Genomic DNA, 12,372 nt, shown 5'->3' on the forward strand with positions numbered 1-12,372 from the left:
ACCTATCTCTACATTTTTAATTTATTTAATATAAATATTTTATTCGTTTTAATCAGAATTGAAACTTACTTATTCTAGATTACTGAACATGAAGTATATGTTCATATATCTGTATATAATAAATTTTTGATTATTTATATTTGTTTTAGTTATTTTTGTATATTTTTTTCAAGAATAGAATATAACATATCGTATTGTTTATATTATTAATCAATTTCTTTGAACAGTGTAAAAAGTAAATATAAAAATACTCATGTTCATTTTGAATATGAAAAGTTCTGGACAAATTATTAAGTTGGATGTAAAAGAATTGTAAAATAAGTAAATTAGATTTACTCAAAGTAATTAAGAAAAGTAAAGAAGAAACAAATAACACAATTAATGACATTTACTTGTATTTTAACTTTTCATTGTTTTGAAGTGTTATTTTATTTTAACTATTGGTAGTTTTATCGTTACCCTCTGTATTCACAAATATTCTATTGATGTATTTAGTTGTGAGTTTATATTATCAAAATTATCATCATTATATTATTAATATATATGTTTCATTTATTTTCCATACTTTTATTATTCTTATTATGTTTATTATCTTATTCCATTTGTTTTAATTTTTTTATTGAAATTTATGATTAAACTAATCGTTATTTATCATAAGTGAAAAATTTCTATATCTCATCTTTATATATCCTAAGTTGTGACAATAAATATAATGATAAAATATAGATTAATTTATTGATATTATAAACAATTAATAAAGTAATAAATAAAATTCATTCATAATAAAGAAATAATGATAAAATGTTTAATAAAAATGAAGAAATAAGAAATGTTAGATATGAAATAAAATACATAAAAATAAAAAATAACATGAATAATAAGAATAAAGAATGATGAATTAATTGAAATAGACAAAAGGAAAAGATAATAAAGAAAAATAAGAAGAAATAAATTAAATAAAAGAATAATAATACAAAATATAATAAGAAGAAATGAAGAAAATAAGAAATAGAAATGAATAATGATAAATAAGAAGTAAAAAGAACATATAAGAAAACAATATAGAGAGAGAATAGAAGAATAAGAAATAAAAGAATAAATATAAATAATAAATAATATAAATAATAAAAAGTAAAAAGAATAAATATAAAAATAATGAATAAGTCAAATAGAATAAAGAGTGACATAAAAGAAATAAATAATAATTGAAATATTATATAAAATATTTATTCATTTCTTTGTTTATATCATTTTATTGTTTATTTATTATATTATTTGAAATATTCACTATTATTATTTCTTTTTCTTTTATTTTTCTTTTAATTTCTATTCATTTATTAAATTATTATTATTATTTATTCTTTATTTTATTTGTTTGATATCATTTTCTTCTTAATATTATATTTCTTTATTAAAGTATCTTTGTTTATTTTAATGTGCTGTTAAATATTTCTTGATTCATTCCGGTGTTGATTCATTTGTATAACTGATTCTACACTCACTTCAATAAATTCACAGTTAATTTCTTTCAAATGTCCTGTAACTTTACTATATCCAATTATTCCTATTTGACAAACAAATGTTCAATATAATGTATAAAATAATAATATAACACAATGAAATGAAGAATAAGTAATAATAATACAAATAACACTTGAAATCATAATAAGAAATGGTTATAGATTTGATTATTCTTTCTTATTTAATATATTATCATAATTAATTTATCATTATTCTCTTCTATTTTATCATTATTTTCATTCTCATTATTCTTTTATTCTTCTATTATTATCATTCAATAATCTTTCAGAACATAATTAGTATTATAATTATTCATTAAATATATTCTAATTATTATTTCTGTTATTATATTCATATTTACATTATATTCATCATTTGGTGTATTGAAATAATTTATAAATTAATGTATTCAACATTTAAATATAATAGTTCATTGTTTTACAAATACTCAATAAAATAAATGAATAATGATAATGATTCTTTGTTTTATTTATTTGAACTCTTTGTTAATAACAATATTCAAATAATATGAACATGAAATGTTAATCAATGGATGATGTAAGATAAATAACAAGAAATACAATCATTTAATATAACAAAATTTAATTTTGTTGATTCTTTTAATTTATTTTGAAGACTTTTTAGTTTTGAAATATTAAATAAGATAACCGTTAATTAATAAAAAGATAACCAAATAAATATTAAAATTGTTCAATGTGTTATTTCTTGGTTTCATTCTTTTTATTTTAAAAGACATAATCCATGAAAGTTGATTTCAATTAAACAATAAAACAATCGCTGCTTGGATAATATTTTTGATAATATAACTTTTTTAAACTCTTATTCTTTTTTAATTGGTCTGAACACCCATCAAAACATCCTTTTCCAATTTCACTAATTGTTGTTGGTATTTCAATTCTAGTTAATGACGTACATCCATAAAAACAGTACTCTCCTATTTCACTGATTGTTGTTGGTATACTAATTGATGTTAACGTTGTACAATCTTCAAAACAATAATCACCTAATTTAGTGATTGTAGTTGGAATAATAAATTCATTGATACACCTCTTTTCAATATTCTTTCTATTTACCGTTTCTAGATTTCTTGGTATTTCAATACTATTTAATATTGGCTCGTTCATAAATATTCTTTCTTTACTTATATATTTTATGTTCTCTACATTAATCGATTTTAATGAATAACACTCATTAAAACACCAGTGTCCAATTTCTTGAATTGTTGATGGTATATTAATTGACCCTAATGATGTACATCCAGAAAAACACCCATTTCCTATTTTACTAACTGTTATAGGTATTTCGATGGATACTAATGATACACATCTATTAAAACAACCAACCCCTAATTTCTTAATGGTTGTTGGTATGCTAAATGCTGTTAAATCTTTATAATTAGAAAAACATTCAGCCCCAAGCGATTTAACTTCTGGTGGGATTGTACCTCTATACGGCCCTGTAAATTCTATATTTTTACAGATATTTCCTGCTTCTTTTTCTTTTAAATATCTTGAATAATATACTTCATACCATGTTATTTGTTTATTTATTTTTCCATCATGAAATATTTCATCATATTTATTATAAATATGAAATGTTTCAATATTAGGAAACAACTTTCTTGAATGTTCATTTAATGGAATTGGATTAAAATGAAATCGTTCCATATTTCCTTGAAATCTTTTAATTCCTATTTCTAAATTAATAAAATCTTTAATATCATTAAAATACATTGATACTATCATTATTTCATTATATCCTAATTTCATTCTTGATTTGTTGTTTCTTGTAGTATTTTCCATTTTTATTTTATTTCAACTTAAAATAATTTTAAGATTTAAAAAAAAATCTATTTTAAAAATAGTAATTCGATTTTTTTATTTTTCTATTTTTAAGTTATGATAAATAAACAATTTGAATGAAACATCCACTTTTCACTATCATCTTTCATTTTCTGATTATCTCTTATTGGTCTTGTTTTTTAGAGTGGTCAAATGACTTGCCATTCATCATAATGAATGTTGTTAATCAAAATCAATCAATTAATCAAAAGAAATGATTTATGATGAATAAAAAGATAACAAGAAATGATAATAATAAATAATGTGATTTATTGTCAAATAATCATTTCAATTGATATAACAACAACAATGTAATCACGTTGTTGATTAAAACTAATTATTTCATATGATGATTACATTCTAAACATATTCCTGATGATTTTAAACATGTTGAATGATAACTATGACCACATCCAAATACATTGATTAATTCATCCTTTTCTTTATGACAAACAACACATTCTTTTGTTGTAATAATTCCTTTTTTTAATTCTTTGTTATGTTGTTGTATTGTTTGGTTTAGTTGTTCATTTGAAATCATTTGAAGTGTTTTGTACATTGTTAATTTCGATTGGCTTTGTTTGATTAAATCACTTAACACCTTTCTTAATAAAACTCCTTCTGTGATTTTACAACAAAATTCACTTCTTTTATTGGTATATTTGAAATTTCTATTTCAACTATTTCTCGATACACTTTCTTGTATTCTTCATATCATTCATTTCTTCTCTTCATTATTTCATTACATTTCTTCATCACTTCAACACATTCTTCATTTCTAGTTATATCTCTTAATCGAAATGTTTCACTTACTTCTTTGAGATCTTCCATAATTCCTTCATACATTTTAGTTATTTCTTCTTCCTTTTCTTTCTTCTTCATTTTGATTTTGATTTTGTTTGTCTATTTCATTTAAACATGTGATACTTCTGTTTTGAAGATTTCTAAAACTTTCTTTAATTTCTCCTTTCTTTCTTCTAATCTCAATATTGTTCTTTCATCTTTATATTTCAATGTTCAATAACTTTATCCATATCACATGTTTTTCTATCGATGATTTGTCGTATTTCTGTGGTGTCTTTCTTCATTTCATAACAACTCTCAATCACTTTCATATCAATACATCTCATATTTCTTTGAATGATTCGACTTGCTTCATTCATCATTATTCTTCCTTACTCATAAATGATTTCATATGGTGTGTTTGGTTGAACTAAACAATATAATCCACAACTTGCAATTTATTTAACTCCATTATTCATTGTTTTCTTTATATCCATTTCATACATTTTTTTTGTGAATTTTTTAACTGTTTTCTCAATACTTTCTCGTTCTAATCCTTTTCGTATCCATCTTTCTATCTCATTCCATACATCTCCTTTTTGGATATTAACCATTGTCATTAACCCATCACGTGCTGTTTCATTTTCATTTAATCTCCGTAATATTTTCTTATTATTAACTGTGAATGCTGCTTTAACTATTTTATCTATTTTCCACTTCTTTCTTTATCACATTCTTTAATTCCTTCATTACACATTTTTTTTCTTCTTCTTTATTGTAATCTTTTGATGTTAAAACATTAAATATAGCTTCTTTCATTCCTCCTTCTCCATATTTCATTCTAATCAGTTCTCGTGCTGCACTTTCTTTAACTTCTGTGATTGGACTTTTCATTGTTTCTATTAATCCTTCAATAACTTCTTTCTTCTCTCCAATATCTCTCAACACATCTATTGTTTTGTCTTTACAAATAATAATTCCTGCTTCAATTAATGTCATTCCATATGTATTATTAAATACTATCTTAATTATTTCTTTATCATCTCCTTCTGCATTACATCGTTCTGCATTTGTGATAAGCATTTCAATATTGTTCTTCATGCTTTCTTCAATTAAACTTGTTGGTGTGATTCCATGTTTGAGAATGTTATGTGAAACAATGCGAAATGCTTCAATTGTCTTTTTCCCTAATGACCTATACATTGTGAAAATAGTAGAATATCTTGATTATTCAATACATATACTGATCACAGATGCAATGTCTAATATATTTGAATAACATCCTATTATTCTTTCACTTATTGTACTATCTTTATTTTTCAATCCCATCACAAATATTTCCCATGCATTTTTCTTATTTATTTCAATTTTCCTTTCTCATTTATTTCTGTTTTTATTTTATTCATTATTATTTCTTTTTGTTCATCAGGAGTGGATTCAATTAATGTATCAACACATTCTAATTCTTTTGCATATTCCCAACAATCTTTTCCTTCTTTTGCCATTTTACTTATGATTTCTTTTCCTTTTCTTTTCATTGTTCCTTTTCTTTCAATGCATATCTTTATTTGTTCTTCTTCATTTTCTATCTCATCTATCATTTCTTCTTCTGTTGGAATGTCTATACTTTTGAATCTATTCATTGTGAGTATTACTATCATTTTATCATTATTCTGAATTTCTTCTATTGGTGTATTATTTATTATTTCTTTCTCTCTATTCCCTTGATTAACTTTAATTTGATTATTATATTGTGTTAAAATGATTGTATCACACCAAATAATAGATATTGGTGATTTAACTTTGTTTTCTTTAATTATTTCAATACTAAATTTACCTTCATCAAATCTTTCTTCATACAAACTTATTGTGTTATTATGTAATATACAAAGATGTGGGAGTGTTTCCTTCTTTTCAATTTGAAGAATAGGTGTTGATGAAATACTTTGGATTTTTTTATACAGATAATATTCTGTTGGTGGACATGTGAATGGTGGAATACAACTCTGATATTTTGATTCATTTCTATTCATTTTCTCATCATTTAAATCACATAACCATAAAAATACTGATTTACTTGTTGCTAACATAAATTGTCCGACTTCTTTTGTTTTTGCTGTGACATGTGTTAAACATGAATTTGATAATACATCAACATGTCCTCGTTGTCCAAATCCAAGAATCGATGTATCAGGATATTCAATTACTCTCATTGTTTTATCATTTGAATATAATGTAAAGATTCTTGCTGATAAAAAGTATCCTTTGGTTGTTCCTGAAATCACTTGTCGATAAAACACTCGATATGTTTCAATTTCAATGACTAATACAGTGAAATCACTTGAAATTGTGAGTATTAAATCTTCATAACAATCAATACTAATAATTGGTGCTGATTTCATTAATGGTGGTGGTGTATGAATTATACTTTCTTGTGTATCAATGTTATAATAAATGATTCTATTATTATCACTGAAACAAATCATTCTTTTATCATTCACACAATATCCTTTGATTGTTATTCCTTCTTTTCTAATGAGAGTATTGACTTGATTAAATCTATCATCATTATCCATTTTTTTATTATTTCTTTATTACCTCTTTTTATTTCTTTTATTAATTAAAATGAAAATGAAAATATTAATGAATATTAATGAATAGAATATTGAATATTATCTCCTAATGTGATTGTTGGTGTTGTTGCACATCTTGCATATTTTCTATTAAATCCTTCAAATCGTACAAATGTGAATATTAATGGATTTGATTCATCTCCTCCTTCATAACATACTCTAACATTAACTACTCCTTGTTCATGTGCAGGTGTAATTACAACTATTTCAGTATGTGAATTAAATGTTGCTAGTGTGCTAATATTTCCAAATGTTACTTGATATTTTCTTCCTGAATATGGAAATCTCCCTTTGATATAAATCTTTGTTCCACCACAACATGGTCCTTCAGTTTGTGATAATTCTTTAATAGTACATACAAGAGGGAGTATCATTCTAATAGTTGATTTCTCATTAATATTCCATTCTTCACTTCTTCCTTTCTTTGGTAATACATATCCATTATATATTAATGTTATTTGGTGTAATGTTAATTTCTTTTGTTCTTCAATTTCTGAATAAATTCTTTCTAGTTTGATTGGTACATTCATTTCAATGTATTGAACACATTGATGGTTATTGAACAATTCAATTTTCATTGTTTTTTATTTTATAGATGATGAATCACCACATCATCCTTTCATTTCTTGAATTATCATCATTTCTTCTTTCTCTTTTTGTTTTATATTCTTGTTTATTTCCTTCATTTAATTGTTTTATTGGTGTTTGATTCAATAACAATTTATCAATTCTTTTATTTGTCTCAACCTATTCTTATTCTATTGCTGTTCATAGTGTAAACAAACTAAAAAGTAATTAATTAAGTGCCAATAGGATTGTCATCGATTTTTCCTTGTTTTGTTAAGACTAATCATATCACAATATTGCCAATCAACTTTATGGAATATTTAGTGTGTATAAAAACAATGTTCTATGACACACACCACGTTTTTGGTCACATGACTTTTGACTTCTTTTATTTGTTAATTTCACTTTTTTAATTCTTTTATTAATGTATGTTGTCGGATTCGAAGTGGCAAGACACCACACAAACCCTAAAATGAATCAAACCTTTGAATCAACAATTGTCGTCTGCTGATAGTGCTGCCTTTAGGGAGACAATGCCTTATCCAAGGCTAATTTGTTGTTGTTTGTTAATATTTATTATGAACGGTTATTAGCTAAGTATTGTTTATTATTTAGTAGTATTATTATTTATCAAAATGCAACTGTGTTTGCTAATGATCATCTTCGGCTGAGTACATAGAGCGATATTAAGAAAAATGGATTCCCTAAGCAGTATTGATGATAAAGAAATATGCGTAGTCATAGTGTTATTGATAAATTCATCATACAATAACATTGTAAACAATGAAGAGTTTTAATACTCATTTAGTTCAAATAAAAATCAGATAGCAATTAAATGAAGAACCATTTAATTCAAGTATGTTTGAAAAAACAACATTTGAATAGAAATAAGTCATGTTGAAGAAACAGATTCCCTCACTTCTCAATATGATGAAAACTTAATTATTAATAATTCTTTTTTGGTTTCTTTTTTTTATTAAATATGTATTATTACTGTTTCTTTTATATACATCTTTTATTTAATTCTTTATTTTGATTATTATTTTTATTCTTTCTTCTTTTTTGTTTTTTCTCTAAGAACTATTAGTATTAATAAATATAAATAAAATACTAAATAATCTATTTTAGTTTAATCTACTTATAATAAATAATAAAGTTAAACTAATAATAGAACTTGAAAATAAATGAATGAAGTTTATAAGAAAATAAAAAGAATACGAAATAAACTAAATGACAAGAAGAAAGAAATGAAGTGTTTAATGAATTACAAGAAATAAGTAATACTGTTCAGAAAAATTTATAAAGTCATGAAAAGTACACGAGAATATAACGAAAATGGAGAAAAGAGAATTATAGAAGAGATAACTGATAATGAAGATGAAAGCCTAGAAGATAGAATTAAATGAATAGAAGGAATTCATGATAGAAAAGAAGAAATGAGTAGAAGAAATAAAATAGTTAAAAAGAAAATAAAAGAAGTGGTGGTGATGATAAATAAATTAATGAATATTTATCAAAGAATTAATAAGATTTGAGATGAAGATAATGAAATAATATCAAAACTAGTTGACAATATCGTTACTAAAGGGATGGAAACCTATGAAATAATAAATTAATTAAAAGAAATAAATGAAGGATAAACAGATATAAAGGAAAGTCACATGGTATTAGAGCCGATCATGTAAGTAAAAGAGGTTGACAATAAAATTACTCTATTAAATGAAGAAATAACCAAACAAATAGATGAACGAACAACAAGAGAAGTACTCAGTACTAATTGATTTAGATATTAATAGTTGGAGTGAAGATACATATCCGCGTTTAATTAAAGAATAATAAATAGAGAATACATAGTACTTATTATTTATGATGAAGATGGAAATAAATTGGAGGATGTTAATTCTAAAATTAATAAAGTTGGTAGTTTTAACTGGATAAATGATTCAAAAATATTTGTATTTTTATTAGAGTCAAATAGAAGAATAAAAGGAATGAAGAAATTTAATATTAAAGAACCACAAAATACATTTTTGTTTATTTAATCAAGTAAAATATTGTTTTCATTTGGATATGATGATATTTATTTTTACAAAGAATATATAAAACAAATCATTTTTTTTAAACAAGAGTCCTTTAGGTATAAAGGAATAAAGAAAACAATGTCCAGACTTTTTCACACCACACCGAATCATTGTAGTTGAAATGATTTTATTAAATATGTTCTATTTTTAACATTTATTTTAATACCTTTATTATTTTCCTTTCAAGTAGTTTTAATTCATAGGTAATTAAATAAAAATATAAATTGAAACATCAAAATATTTTCATCACATTTTATTGTAGTCTTTTACCTCTGATTCATTATTAATAATTTATGTTTATTACTCACTATAGAATTTAAACAATTATAATAAAATTAAAAGATTGGTAAATCACCAACTAATTATATAATATTATTAATAATAAATCCAATTGATTATTGCATTACGATTATGTTACTTAAATGAATAATTAAAAGATTATACTTATATGTAATAAAAAAAAAGAAACCAAAAAAGAATTATTAGTAATTAAGTTTTCATCATATTGAGAAGTGAGGGAATCTGTTTCTTCAACATGACTTATTTCTATTCAAATGTTGTTTTTTCAAACATACTTGAATTAAATGGTTCTTCATTTAAGTCTTATGTTTACTTAAAATAATATAAAAATGAAATAATCAAATAATTATAATTTTAAATAGATAATATTTGTTACAATAAAGTATTAAATTGACGTATCTTGTTGTTTGATTATTGTTCTGTCAAATCAAATTTACAATATTTAAATCATTAAAGTAACAAAAAAATAAATATTTGATTAATTTTATTCAATAAATCTTTGAAACAATAATGAATTATCAAAATTTATAGTTTAGAAATGATCAAGTTAGTTCTTATTAATAAATACCAAACATTTTATTTCCATGTCATTATGATTTAGATTGTTTAAACTAACAAAGAAATCATTTCTTATTTTATTAGATACTAAAACAGGAATAAACAAATCTGTTAGATAAACAAACAATTGAAAAAAAAACAAGTATTAAAACTTAAAACATAATTTGATGAATACAAAACAATAATATGATTATTCAAAAATAAAATTAGATGGTGTTGTTTCATTTTCAAATTTCATCACCTGATGAACAAGACGTTCTGCTTTCTTATCTACAAAGAATAAAAGTGGGGAGAATAACGAAACAAATAAAAAACATACAGAACTAAATGCCATAATTGTCCAAATATCTATCTGTAATAACCCAGCTGCAAGTAGTAATGATATAATTTGTCCTAAAGTAATAAACACATTAATTAAACCAAGATGAGTTGCATATGAATATGTTGAAACTAGTTTTTTCATATATGAAAAAGGTAGTGAATTCATTTCAACAAACTGAAAAGCTGTAATTTGATGAGCAATAAAACAAGAAGAAATAATTAAAATATCACTGAAAGAAGGATTAAAAGCAACGTCCTTACTAATAATAGAAGGTGCTATTGAAAGAATTGCATAAGAAAAAACAGCGAAAATATTAGAAATAAAATATAAACGAACTCTTCCATAACATTTTTCAAATAATGGTAATACAAAAGGAGAAATAACTTGAACAAGCCAAAATGAAGCAGTACTAAACATCCCAACTGAAATAGCATTAGGGTATTTAGGATTTGTTTGATTATTTATATGAAAAATATCTTTTGCATAATAAATTGTCATATTAAATGAAGCAGGATAATAACCAATCCATGATAACATTAAAAGAATATAAATTATTATTAATTCAATTGTTATTTCTTTAATCCCATTATAAGTATTAATAAAAGGTGCAAGAAAAAAACGTTTAAAAGAAAAATCTTCATCAGGTGGAATAAATTTTTCTTCATCAGCAACAATTAATGTTGGAATAAAACTTATTAATAATACAATAAATGATATACCAAAGATAATTGAATAATAATAACCATTTCTTGTGAGTAATATTATTCCCCCAATTACATTACAAACAACACCTGAAATTGCACCTAAAGCTGCACTATAAAAATAAGCAATTTGTTGATTTTGGTAATTAAAAAAATCAGGTATTAATGCACGAGAAGGTTCACTCATAAAATTAGCACCAAGGTACATAAATGATAATCCAATGAATGCAAGTACATTTGATGACCAATCAATTCCATTTGTAGAAATAGGTAAATGATCAATATGACAATATTTACAAATAAGTTCACTAGTAATTAAGAGTGTTATTGAAATAAATTCAAATAATACACCAATACCAATAAATATTCTACGTCTTCCATATTTAAAAGTACATCTATCACTCCATCCACATACACATAATGTTATAATCATTCCAACAACTGACCCACAAATTCCAATTGTAATTTGTGCAATGCTATAAACTCCATTTTCTTTTTCTTTATTATTAATTACTCCAAAATATGGAATTGCTACACTGGTAATTGTAGAATCTAAAATTTATTGATTTCGTCTCATTAAGGTTATTTAAAATTATATAACAAACAACAAAATTGAACACCTGCCTGAACACTATTTAATCCAATAAATCTTAATGAATTTATCAAATAGGAAGATGTAGAGTATTTTTTCTTCATTTAAAACAACTTTTTACAAATTATTTTTTTAGTTTATTTGAAATTTTTTATAAAAACTTCGAAAATTGAACTGAATATTAAATTAGAACAAAAGAGATGAATGAATTTATGTTTAATTTAATTCATCTATCTCTTGATAATGGAAAAAAAAGAATATCTAATCAAATGGCTCAACGAAAAGCAGAAAAAATGGCAATAGATCCATTTTGTATATTACATTTAGTTCATATTGGATTATTGTCTTCTTTAAATTCAATGAACATTTTTATTATTTGTGACATCTCAAAAGGAAGAAAAAAAGAAATTCAGGAATTTTATCAAATGTACGAATTATTTCATTACTTTTTA

The 12,372-nt window shown here is 23.3% G+C and overlaps 6 protein-coding genes across 6 annotated transcripts, besides 29 other annotated features; all 6 read right to left on the minus strand.

Moving 5' to 3' along the window:
- Nucleotides 1-12: 12 nt before the first annotated feature.
- Nucleotides 13-44: a sequence feature (AT_rich).
- A 68-nt stretch (nt 45-112) lies between these two features.
- Nucleotides 113-169: a sequence feature (AT_rich).
- A 337-nt stretch (nt 170-506) lies between these two features.
- Nucleotides 507-598: a microsatellite.
- Nucleotides 599-702: 104 nt separating this feature from the next.
- Nucleotides 703-890: a microsatellite.
- Nucleotides 891-926: 36 nt separating this feature from the next.
- Nucleotides 927-1,005: a microsatellite.
- Nucleotides 1,006-1,085: 80 nt separating this feature from the next.
- Nucleotides 1,086-1,178: a microsatellite.
- A 14-nt stretch (nt 1,179-1,192) lies between these two features.
- Nucleotides 1,193-1,225: a sequence feature (AT_rich).
- Nucleotides 1,226-1,413: a microsatellite.
- A 295-nt stretch (nt 1,414-1,708) lies between these two features.
- Nucleotides 1,709-1,870: a microsatellite.
- Nucleotides 1,871-1,907: 37 nt separating this feature from the next.
- Nucleotides 1,908-1,949: a sequence feature (AT_rich).
- Nucleotides 1,950-2,300: 351 nt separating this feature from the next.
- EDI_168030 (uncharacterized protein) lies at nt 2,301-3,344 on the minus strand (the record flags this gene model as incomplete). The annotated part of the gene is made up of 1 exon (XM_001737667.1): nt 2,301-3,344. One exon carries the CDS (start codon nt 3,342-3,344, stop codon nt 2,301-2,303), a length of 1,044 nt encoding a protein of 347 aa, XP_001737719.1.
- Nucleotides 3,343-3,452: a sequence feature (AT_rich).
- A 268-nt stretch (nt 3,453-3,720) lies between these two features.
- Nucleotides 3,721-4,546, minus strand: EDI_168040 (uncharacterized protein; the record flags this gene model as incomplete). The annotated part of the gene is made up of 4 exons (XM_001737668.1): nt 3,721-4,027; nt 4,065-4,090; nt 4,197-4,259; nt 4,409-4,546. The coding sequence occupies 4 exons, from the start codon at nt 4,544-4,546 to the stop codon at nt 3,721-3,723; spliced, it is 534 nt and encodes a 177-aa protein (XP_001737720.1).
- Nucleotides 4,547-4,868: 322 nt separating this feature from the next.
- Nucleotides 4,869-5,369, minus strand: EDI_168050 (uncharacterized protein; the record flags this gene model as incomplete). The annotated part of the gene is made up of 1 exon (XM_001737669.1): nt 4,869-5,369. The coding sequence occupies one exon, from the start codon at nt 5,367-5,369 to the stop codon at nt 4,869-4,871; it is 501 nt and encodes a 166-aa protein (XP_001737721.1).
- A 144-nt stretch (nt 5,370-5,513) lies between these two features.
- Nucleotides 5,514-5,589: a microsatellite.
- On the minus strand, nt 5,525-6,742 carry EDI_168060 (uncharacterized protein; the record flags this gene model as incomplete). Its single annotated transcript, XM_001737670.1, has 1 exon — nt 5,525-6,742. The coding sequence occupies one exon, from the start codon at nt 6,740-6,742 to the stop codon at nt 5,525-5,527; it is 1,218 nt and encodes a 405-aa protein (XP_001737722.1).
- Nucleotides 5,652-5,777: a microsatellite.
- A 25-nt stretch (nt 6,743-6,767) lies between the features above and the next one.
- Nucleotides 6,768-6,821: a sequence feature (AT_rich).
- Nucleotides 6,817-7,377, minus strand: EDI_168070 (uncharacterized protein; the record flags this gene model as incomplete). Its single annotated transcript, XM_001737671.1, has 1 exon — nt 6,817-7,377. One exon carries the CDS (start codon nt 7,375-7,377, stop codon nt 6,817-6,819), a length of 561 nt encoding a protein of 186 aa, XP_001737723.1.
- Nucleotides 7,378-7,585: 208 nt separating this feature from the next.
- Nucleotides 7,586-7,795: a repeat region.
- An 8-nt stretch (nt 7,796-7,803) lies between these two features.
- Nucleotides 7,804-7,997: a repeat region.
- Nucleotides 7,918-8,336: a repeat region.
- Nucleotides 8,337-8,351: 15 nt separating this feature from the next.
- Nucleotides 8,352-8,436: a microsatellite.
- Nucleotides 8,437-8,453: 17 nt separating this feature from the next.
- Nucleotides 8,454-8,536: a sequence feature (AT_rich).
- A 432-nt stretch (nt 8,537-8,968) lies between these two features.
- Nucleotides 8,969-8,997: a sequence feature (AT_rich).
- A 90-nt stretch (nt 8,998-9,087) lies between these two features.
- Nucleotides 9,088-9,594: a repeat region.
- Nucleotides 9,595-9,651: 57 nt separating this feature from the next.
- Nucleotides 9,652-9,673: a sequence feature (AT_rich).
- An 87-nt stretch (nt 9,674-9,760) lies between these two features.
- Nucleotides 9,761-9,788: a sequence feature (AT_rich).
- An 18-nt stretch (nt 9,789-9,806) lies between these two features.
- Nucleotides 9,807-9,834: a sequence feature (AT_rich).
- Nucleotides 9,835-9,908: 74 nt separating this feature from the next.
- Nucleotides 9,909-10,049: a repeat region.
- Nucleotides 10,050-10,060: 11 nt separating this feature from the next.
- Nucleotides 10,061-10,118: a sequence feature (AT_rich).
- A 58-nt stretch (nt 10,119-10,176) lies between these two features.
- Nucleotides 10,177-10,244: a sequence feature (AT_rich).
- A 251-nt stretch (nt 10,245-10,495) lies between these two features.
- Nucleotides 10,496-12,024, minus strand: EDI_168080 (sucrose transport protein SUC5, putative; the record flags this gene model as incomplete). Its single annotated transcript, XM_001737672.1, has 2 exons — nt 10,496-11,880; nt 11,934-12,024. 2 exons carry the CDS (start codon nt 12,022-12,024, stop codon nt 10,496-10,498), a joined length of 1,476 nt encoding a protein of 491 aa, XP_001737724.1.
- Nucleotides 11,163-11,190: a sequence feature (AT_rich).
- A 17-nt stretch (nt 12,025-12,041) lies between the features above and the next one.
- Nucleotides 12,042-12,080: a sequence feature (AT_rich).
- Nucleotides 12,081-12,372: the final 292 nt, after the last annotated feature.

Source organism: Entamoeba dispar, genomic scaffold (genome assembly GCF_000209125.1).
Source record: "Entamoeba dispar SAW760 scf_1105229460779 genomic scaffold, whole genome shotgun sequence".
NCBI classification, from domain to species: domain Eukaryota; phylum Evosea; order Mastigamoebida; family Endamoebidae; genus Entamoeba; species Entamoeba dispar.